The sequence below is a fragment of the Miniopterus natalensis genome, chromosome 4 (genome assembly GCF_054644295.1).
Source record: "Miniopterus natalensis isolate mMinNat1 chromosome 4, mMinNat1.hap1, whole genome shotgun sequence".
In the NCBI taxonomy this organism is placed as follows: Eukaryota; Metazoa; Chordata; class Mammalia; order Chiroptera; family Miniopteridae; genus Miniopterus; species Miniopterus natalensis.
In genome coordinates, this window is record NC_142084.1 from 81,070,697 (window position 1) to 81,080,429 (window position 9,733).

The 9,733-nt window shown below is 36.6% G+C and overlaps 1 protein-coding gene across 1 annotated transcript in view; it reads left to right on the plus strand.

The window, feature by feature from the left end:
• Positions 1–8,283, plus strand: part of G3BP1 (G3BP stress granule assembly factor 1) — a 29,382-nt gene extending 21,099 nt beyond the window's left edge. The window contains exons 6-12 of the mRNA XM_016213825.2: positions 74–167; positions 1,442–1,643; positions 2,803–2,904; positions 3,150–3,261; positions 3,481–3,609; positions 3,918–4,027; positions 7,187–8,283. Coding sequence (XP_016069311.2) covers positions 74–167; positions 1,442–1,643; positions 2,803–2,904; positions 3,150–3,261; positions 3,481–3,609; positions 3,918–4,027; positions 7,187–7,393 — 956 coding nt within the window. The 3' untranslated portion in view covers positions 7,394–8,283. The remainder of the gene's footprint in view (positions 1–73; positions 168–1,441; positions 1,644–2,802; positions 2,905–3,149; positions 3,262–3,480; positions 3,610–3,917; positions 4,028–7,186) is intronic.
• Positions 8,284–9,733: the final 1,450 nt, after the last annotated feature.

The following is a 9,733-nucleotide window of genomic DNA, read 5'->3' on the forward strand; positions in this document are numbered from 1 at the left end:
ATTATGATGAACATTGTGAAAGTGAATTTATTTGTGAAGTAAGCACAAATTACTTAAAATTTTTTTCACTTAGAATCTGAGGAAGAAGTAGAGGAACCTGAAGAAAGACAGCAGACACCTGAGGTGGTACCTGATGATTCTGGAACTTTCTATGATCAGACTGTCAGGTAAGGAAAACTTGGTTCATCTGTCCAGAGCTGCATGAGAATTTGGGTTGTCTGGTCATTCCCTTTGTTGGAGGGCGGTAGTGTAGTCTCAGAATTATCTCAGAAAATAGTGGTAATTTCTCCAAAGAAGGGTTTTACTTTGGGACCTTCAAGCTTCCAAAAAATCTATAACATGTTTAATATAGTTTGCAGTATGAGGACTATTTAAGTTGTATCCACCAGTTGCTTTTTTTGACTTAGTTTTCTTCTGGGTGGTAAGTGAAAAAGAGTTGGGATTTCTTACCAAGTAATTAACAAACACATCAAGCCACCGCATTAAGTGCTTGGGGGGTGGGTTGGATATAAAGTGTACAGGGACTTATTTAGAGATTAGGTGTAAACCAATGGACATTCAGACCTGATTTATAACAATAAAGAATTTCCTTAATTAACTCAGACAATAAATGCATGACTGTATCTTAAGAGTGTGTGTGTGTGTGTGTGTGTGTGTGTGTGTGTGTGTGTGTGTGTTTTAATTTGCAACCAGAACAGAAATGTATTTGCTAGGAATAGAAATTAGTACAGTATTTACTTGTTGCCATGTGATACTAGCAATGTTAATATTCAGTGCTTAAAGGATATTTTCAAATGTTTTTCAAGGTGTACTGATGAACTAATCACAGTACTCACCTGGGTACCTGGTTGAAAACGATTTGTTTTACCACAAACCTATTAAATTAGAATTTCAGGGGAGAAAACATCTGCAGTTTTAACAAGCTGATTTATGTGGAAGTTTAAGAACTATTCTGAATCATAACTAATGTCTTTTCCTATTTTATTATGAAAGATTTTTTTGTGTGTGTGTGGTAAAATCGAATAACAAAATTTACTTAACCATTTTTAAGTGTACTCTATAGTAGTGTTAACTAAATGCACATCTCTAGAACTTTTCATCCTGGAAACTGAAACTGTACCCATCGAACAGCTCAACTGCCCTTGTCCTCTCCTCACAGCTGTTAGAGTTTTGTGATGTGTGATAGGTAAATTGTAATGGTTTTGGGATTCTAACTGAGAAACTAGTTTGGTTCATTTTGATCCATTTTGATGCATTTGCTTAACTGTAGTTAAGATTGCTCATTGAGTACTTTTCAAAAAAGTTCTGTTTTAATACTCAGACATGTATTTCTTAGATCTTTTTTTGGGTTTAGGCTTCTATAGTTAATTAATAAACACTTGGGAATTTCTTGCTAAATCAGTGGAAGCAGAATGATATTTCTCAAAATTTTCTGTGAAAGCAATGACTTGGAAGAACATCTGGAGGAACCTGTTGTTGAACCAGAGCCTGATCCTGAACCAGAACCAGAGCAAGAACCTGTATCTGAAATCCAAGAGGAAAAGTGTGAGCCAGTATTGGAGGAAACTACTCCTGAGGATGCCCAGAAGAGTTCTTCTCCAGCACCCACAGACATCGCTCAGACCGTGCAGGAAGACTTGAGGGTATACAACATGCCTTCATTTTTTTTCTTTCTAGTTTATTTTTAAGTCTCTATTCTCCATTATTGCTTGGTTGACTTCTGTAGGTGCATTTGCATATCGGTTCAGGGAAATTTCTTACATATTGAGCCATGCCTCAGATAAGAATGTGCATATTGCTTTATAAAATATTCAAAAGTAGCCTTTTTAGCCCTCTAAGGAAACTTGAATACTTTTTAGACCAGAAATTTCAGGTGCTATTTTGTCACCATATCAACAACCCCTCATCTTTTTAATATTTCGTCTTTTAAATTGCAGACTATTACATACTTGTTATAATAAACAAGTGATAATGTATCTTTAAAAAATAAAGGCAGACTTTCCTGCCTTTTCCTATGAAACCTAACTGAGGATAACTTTATAGTAGGAGTAGAAGCAAATTGCTGAAATATAAGGTATTCCTAATTAGAATACCTGATTTCAAAATATTGAAGCTTTTCAGTTACTTCTAAGTCACATCAGGAGGATGTTAATTGAAGTCACAGAACCTTTACATTTGATACATTTGATACTCTGTGAAGGAATATGTGTTAGTGCTGTATTTATGGAGTTCTTATAATATTCATGTATGTCTCTGACAGTTAATTCAAGTGCCTGTGTGATAGGCAGTCTTCTAGGTATGGGAACTATCCGTCAAACGGATAGGGTTTTTGGTCTCCTTTAGCCTAGTGAGTGAGTAGGAAAGAAACAGTGACATGACTTGAGCTTGCAGGTAGAAAAGTAGGTTGGCTGGATTGAAAATAAATGACCAGTTGTTAGGTGGCTATTATAGTAATTCTGCAGAGAATAATATTTTGGATTAGGGACTTGGCAGTGGAGGTGGAAAGAAGATAGTTAAGAATTAAAAGGATTTTGTGATTTTGAAATGGATTGAAGGGGGGTGTTTACCATAATTCTAAAGTTGGTATAATTGATCATTATGTTTGTATCATAGCAGTCCTAAGAAATTAGTACTAAATTTGTAAATGGGGGTGGAGGGAAGAATCTCAAGATACTTGTAAACTCTATCCTGCCCATGAAAATGTGATGCATATATTATATACAAGAAATCAAGATCTAATAGCTTTTATGTTGTTTTGATGTTGTGGTGTAATCAGCTGGTGTTGGTGTTGTGTTACCTTAGACATTTTCCTGGGCATCTGTGACCAGTAAGAACCTTCCACCCAGTGGAGCTGTTCCAGTTACTGGGATACCACCTCATGTTGTTAAAGTACCCGCTTCACAGGTGAATTTCTAATTAAGCTTATATGTTAAGGCAAATATACTTGTATTTTGTGTAATGTGGTTTCATGGAGGATGTGGGAACTGATATATAGGACAGAGGAGAAGGGTAAAAGATGGTTTAGATTTTTCATGTGTGTGAGAGAGAATTGTCATTTTTCTAGTTTAAACCTTATTGTTAGCTAAGAAACTTAACAAGAAAAAAGTATTCTTGCTTTGTTTTTACACAAAAGTTAACAAATTTTTCAGCCTCGCCCGGAGTCTAAGCCTGAATCTCAGATTCCACCGCAGAGGCCTCAGAGGGATCAAAGAGTTCGAGAACAACGAATAAATACTCCTTCCCAAAGGGGACCCAGACCAAGTAAGAGCTCAGAAGGGTGATTTTCCTAGTTTGGGGGATTTTGAGGGGGGGGACCTCGTTATTTTCCGGGGGGTAGGGGTGCTTGATATTTGTTCACTTAAATTAAAAAATTGTAGAGTTGGCGGAATTAACCTGTATTTAGGGTAGAGAGAACGATTATGTGGAGTAGTCACTAAAAGGTGTCTTTGCCTTTCATTGCTGTTTTTGTTTTCTTTTAAGTCCGTGAAGCTGGTGAGCAAGGTGATGTTGAACCCCGAAGAATTGTGAGACACCCTGACAGTCACCAACTCTTCATTGGCAATCTGCCTCATGAGGTGGACAAATCAGAGCTTAAAGATTTCTTTCAAAGTAGGTGATTCAGTTTTAAACACTGGATTAATCTAATGCGGCACTGCACAATAGAAATAGAAGATGGGCCACATATGTAATCCTTTAACACAGTGTGTCTAAACTGTCATTTCAACATGTAAAAGTATGTAAGAGATGGTATACATTTTTCTATACTCAGTTTTCGAAGTCGTGTTTTTACACCTGGTCTTGTTTCGGACTAGCCACATTTTGAGTTCTCTGTAGCTATGCTGTATTGTATAGTGTTCATGTAATATTTAAAAGAAATGTTCTAATAGTTTATTTAAGAATTTGTATTTCACTTGCAGATTATGGGAATGTGGTGGAACTGCGCATCAACAGTGGTGGGAAATTACCCAATTTTGGTTTCGTTGTGTTTGATGATTCTGAGCCTGTCCAAAAGGTCCTTAGCAACAGGGTAAGCAGTTTTCATCTTGATTTTTTTTTTTCTTCCCAATAAGCATGTATGTTGGCTCTTTGAATATTCATCCTTACAACTATGTCTTTTATGTAAAGTGCAATTTATTCTAACATGTTTGGGTAAAAATTCTATCACGTTCAACCATTAGTATCAAAAGCACTGCCTGGGAGTTTAGAAAAACAAAGCTTCTGTCTAAATAATTTAGTTTTTGAATAAGTGAGTGATGAGAATGAAATGACTAATAGTTACCAATGCCCTGAGATTTATGCAAATTCCTTTTCTTGGTGGTGGCTTCTAGTGTAGAACATGAAGTACAATGTTACATTTAGCAAAGATAACTTACCAGCCTGTTTGCCCAGGGCAGTCTTGGTGTAAAACTGCTACCTTGGTTATAGCTATGACGAGCTTCTCCTTTTAGTCTAGAAAGTGTCTGGGTTTGGACTCATCAAGCCTGGAACCACTTTTATTAGCATTACTGTTAGTCTTATTACAGAGGGATTTGTAGAATCTGAATTGTTTTACTGTGTAGTTCCTGAAGAACTCTTCCCTTCCCCCACATCTTTCATTAGCAAAAACACTTTGTAGTATTAGTAGTAGAGAGGAACAGAGGAGTAAATAATTGTGAATTTACTGAGATGGGTATGGGACCTTAAAAACCTCACTATTTAAAAAGTTGTGGTGAAAGTCACATAACAAAATTAACCATCTTATTTTCATTTTTAATTTTTTAATGTGTTTTGTTTCTTTTAAAAAATTTTTTCAATTACAGTTGACGTTGAATATTATAAGGTATACAGCGTAGTGGTTTGACGTTTATGTAATTTAGGAGGTGATCCTTCTAATAAGTCTAGTACAGTACAGTGACATTTATTAACACACATTGCTGTGCAACCATTGCCTATCTGGTTACAAAACATTTTCATTAAAAGTAAGTCTCTTGCCCTGCTGGGCATGGCTCAGCAGTTGAGCATTGACCTAGGACCAGGAGATTCCTGGTCAGAGCACATGCCCGGGTGGCTGGCTTGATCCGAAGTAGGGGGCGTGCAGGAGGCAGCTGATCAGTGACTCATCATTGATGTTTCTATCTCCCTCTCCCTTTCTCTCTGAAATCAATAAAGATAGATTTAAAAAAAAAAAGTAAGTCCCTTACCCATTAAGCAGTCTCTCTCCATATTCTCTCTACTCAGGCCCTGGCAACCACTGTTCTGCTTTCAATCTCTCCAAATTAAAGCTACAAGTTTTATTAACCATGTAATAGAAATGTAGTAAATCATTATTTCCCAGAGGTTCTCCAGAACGTTAATGTATGTACTGCAAAGTTTGATGTTGTGGTCTTAACATTATGTGAGCCTAAATCTGCAGGTGTGCATTGTCTTGAGTGTCAGTGAGGTGTGTACGTTGAATTCACTATTTTTGTGAAGCATCTCCTGCACAACTTCGAGATGTGAGGAGAGAACAGGGGCTTGTCTCACCAAGGCCACAGAATATCGAACCCAGAAATCTCCAGTAGGCTTTGTGGATAAATCCATCATTGAGCATGCAATAGGTCCAGTGGCAAACCTTTTTGGTGCAGCCTTAAATTCTTTGTTTCCTCACAGGGTATGATATTCCCAATGGGCCAGAGGAGCTCAGACTTGATAACTGGCTTCCTAGTTAATTGCCCAAGATAAGGGGTTTGTTTCTTTTAATGAATGCGGTTAAGCCTTGACATCTTTTTGTATAAGAATTGCTTGAGGTAAATTTCCTCAGAAAAGGGGCTGTATGTCTGATACCTTTTCATTAAGATTGCTTCTACCCTTGTGATAACTCCTCAGGGGCGTTTTCCATAACTAGACCCACCCTCTCTCCCCTTGATCTTTCAGAATTTAACATGATTTTATTTTTCCCTTTGTATCTGGAACATTGCCTGGAACAGTGCTTCAGATTGCATGTGAAGCGATTTTTATAGTGTGTATATAAAATACTTATAATGTTTATATTGAGTTAAATAAAATATATTTATAAAGGTACAAATATAAATATATATTTAATCAGAATTTAAAATACAAATTGGAATTAGAGTTCAAAAAAAGGCTACTTTTAATGTACACTTTAGATTATTCCTTTGTATTTTGGGAACTTCAAGTGTATCTTGATTTTTTATTTTTTTCACCCCCCCCATCTCACTGTATTGGTAGAAGTCCCTTCAGTAATTTTTTATGAGTGGCTTTTATGAGTGGCTTATAAACCTGATGACCATGGTGTTTCACATACTTTAGTGTAGCATAGTGGTTCAAAGCTTGTATTTTCCAGTCAGGATGGCTTGGTTTACACTCCTCTTACATCACTCATTAGAGTTCCTTAACCTTCTTGGCCCTTAGTTTGCTGGTCTCTTAAAAATAGGTATAATAACAACCCTAAGAGGGTTGTCGTGAAGATTAAATGAGAATAAATGTGAAGTATATAGTACATGTATCTATAGTAAGTACTGTTAGCTTTGTTGTTAGATATTTATTTTAAAAAGTATTTTACTTAGCAAACCAGTGAGTGCCAATGAAGTGAGTACATGGAATTCATTAGAATCTTGAGTGATCCTTTGTTTCCTGCTTTAGTTCTGTTGGGCGAAAAAGAAGGCCAGAGACTTGGTGTGCATGTATCTTCTTTTTCCTTTCATTAAGATGTTATCTTTATTGTCTTCAGTATTTTTCAAAATTCTGTTAAGCCAACTAGCATTTTGTGAAAGTTATATTTAGATGAAATAAATGATGTTTTTGAGATGCATATGAACTTTGCATAAATATGTGCAGCACAGTCTTTACACATCAGGTGATCCTGGGGTTTTATTCTGAGCCTCGCAACCCATCGAAAAGGTAGCAGTTCTTATATCCTATTTATGTAATTCTATAGGAAAATAAGATTTACTTTAATAAGTATAAGGTGAGTTACTTGCGCTGCTGTGCTGTTTAAATGGACTTTTTTGAACTAGCCTGCATACCCTTGCATACCTAATCACTTTTCCATGTATTTGTTAATGGGAACATTATGTATTCTGAATTTGAAACAAAAACTGTGTGAATGTAGGTGATTTGTAAGCTACTGTTCTGTCTAATGTTTTAGCTTTGATAGTTGGTAGCCTGTCAGTGCTGCATGTAAGTCTTCTTCCCTTGACTCTTGCAGCCCATCATGTTAAGGGGTGAGGTCCGTCTGAATGTGGAGGAGAAGAAGAATCGAGCTGCCCGGGAAGGGGACCGGCGAGATAACCGCCTTCGGGGACCTGGAGGCCCTCGAGGTGGGCTGGGTGGTGGCATGAGAGGCCCTCCCCGTGGAGGCATGGTGCAGAAACCAGGATTTGGCGTCGGAAGGGGAATTGCTCCAAGGCAGTGAATTGCTCTGCTCTGATCTTCACTCAGCAGTACAAACCCCCGCTCCTGCAGAATGGTGAATTTCTTCAGCCACCCTTTGGCATCTTGCAGTATGACCCTGGTCTCTTATAAACTGCTTAAGTTTGTACAATTTTACTTTTTGTGTTAATGGTGTGTGTTCCCTCCCCTCCTCTTCCCTCCCCTCACCTTTTAGTCCTTCACTTCCAATTTTGTGGAATGATATTTTAGGAAAAATGGATTTTTAAAGAAGAAAAAAAAGACTGAATTTCTTTGCTTCACTTTGCATATACAGACTGGATTTTTTTTTAAGCCATTTCCCCAGAGGAATGTGTCTCGCTTATTACTGACATTTGGTATATTTCATTCATTAGGATAGTTCTTATTTTCTATGTGTTTCGAAAGCCTTTGAAAAATTCAAGATTTAATAGACATTTTGAAGGCAGGAAAAACCCAAATTGTTTCTTCTTTTGAGAGTCATGACTACCTTCTGGTGTGGAGAAACTGCCATTGGAAAAATTGACAATTCTGCTTCTCACTGGTATGGTTAAAAACTGAATAAAAGGTGTTAGTAAAGTTTTTTTTCTTTTGGTATGTGATCACAAAACAATTCTAAAATCTGCTTTAACCATTGAAATTTAAATTGTGAAATAGGTTTTAAATGTCTAGAATGCAACTGATGTGCTTTTCTTGAATTATTAGGTTTTTTTTGAAGTAGAATCTGTTTTCATGTTTTATTTGTATTTGTAAAAACAAACAAAAAAAGACCAACACCCCTCCCCCACAATCTGAATACCACAAAACCAGAGCAAAACTGTTGTGCCTTCTATTTATCTCTGATTACAGTCTTGGCAATTGTTTAAAGAAAAACAATAAAAAAAGTCTAGATTTGTTTTTCAGGTTCAGAGTATGTTGGGAATTGTGGACCCCTTCTTCACCTGCTGTCTTCTGTTTATTTGTTATGCCTCATTTGAAATTGGGTCTCAAACTGGAATGCCTTGAGAACGGATGCTTCTTTAGAGGTTCTTAGACCTAAATAGCTTGGCATTTTATTTTGGTATCTTTTCAGAATTCTAATCAGCCCACAAGAAGGAATGTGATTTTCGTATTGGACTTTGCTGATGTGCTTGAGTGTCTGCTAGTCTTTTTCCTTTAAATCATAGCCATATGATAAATTTTCTATTTTGTTAATGGTTCTCTTTTATTGATGGGCATGCAGTGGGTGTTTCTTGGAAATGGCCAATTTTTATTAAAATATTTCTGGAAGAAAATTTGACCTGGCAATATAGACTAAAACTTGTTTTACAAAGTATGTTGTTTGTTGAGTGCTGTGTGTGATGTGGGTGAAGGTTTTGTTTACACATTTGTGAAGCAGGCCTTTGTGTGATATCTTGTCATTACTAGTTGAAGTGCAGTGAAGTTGTCAAATTTAACTTATTTATTTTCTTCTTACAGTGTTCATCTTTAGGACTGTTGTTTGAGGATAGGATGATAGGAATAGGAATGTTTGTTTTGTTTTTCTGTTGCTGGGAAACTAGGTTTGCTGAAGGGTGTAGTCTTAAACTAAAATGAAATACGATGTTATCAGTCAGTCCTAAGTACCTCAAATATTTGAAAATTGGCAGCATCTCCTTCATATAAAGAAACTTACATAACTGAATTGCATGGCTGTTTTGGGGGTCAGTTTAAATAATTATTTGGTGACCACTTCATTTGGCCCAGGCCAGTGATAATTAGGAGAAATTCAGGTTATACTTCTGTAGCTTATATTAAGCTTTTGGTGGAAAGAAAGAAAGCTTAGCCTGAGTTATTTTTGCAGTAACTGTAAGGTCATAATTTATGGATAACCTAGAAATAATTTTTAACAAGTGGATACTAAACCATACATTTCAAAATAGGAGTTCTTCCTACGCAGAGATTTAAGGGCACTAACTAGATGCAGTGATACTCTATTTGGGGCTGTTATATCCTAGAGGACATTTGGAAGTATGTGAGATCGTGGTGGGTCCTGGAGGGGGGCACTGCATCTGGCATTTAGTGGGTGAGAGCCAGTAAGGCCACATGTTTTGTAAAATGAAGCAACTGCATTGAAAACACGGATAGTCCCTATTCCTATAATGCATGGTGGGTGGAGTGGTAGATTATTACAGCTGGAGTTGAAGACTCATTCCTTTGCAGTAAAGCCTCAGATAAAAATAAACAAATTAGCAAGTAGGTATCTCTTTTAGGAATGATAGTCACATCTACTGTAAGTTCTCTCATTTTTTTTCATTTATACCAATATGTGGTTTTAAGAACATTTTTGAGAGGTAACAATATGGTAAATGCTGCTTGTAACTTGTTG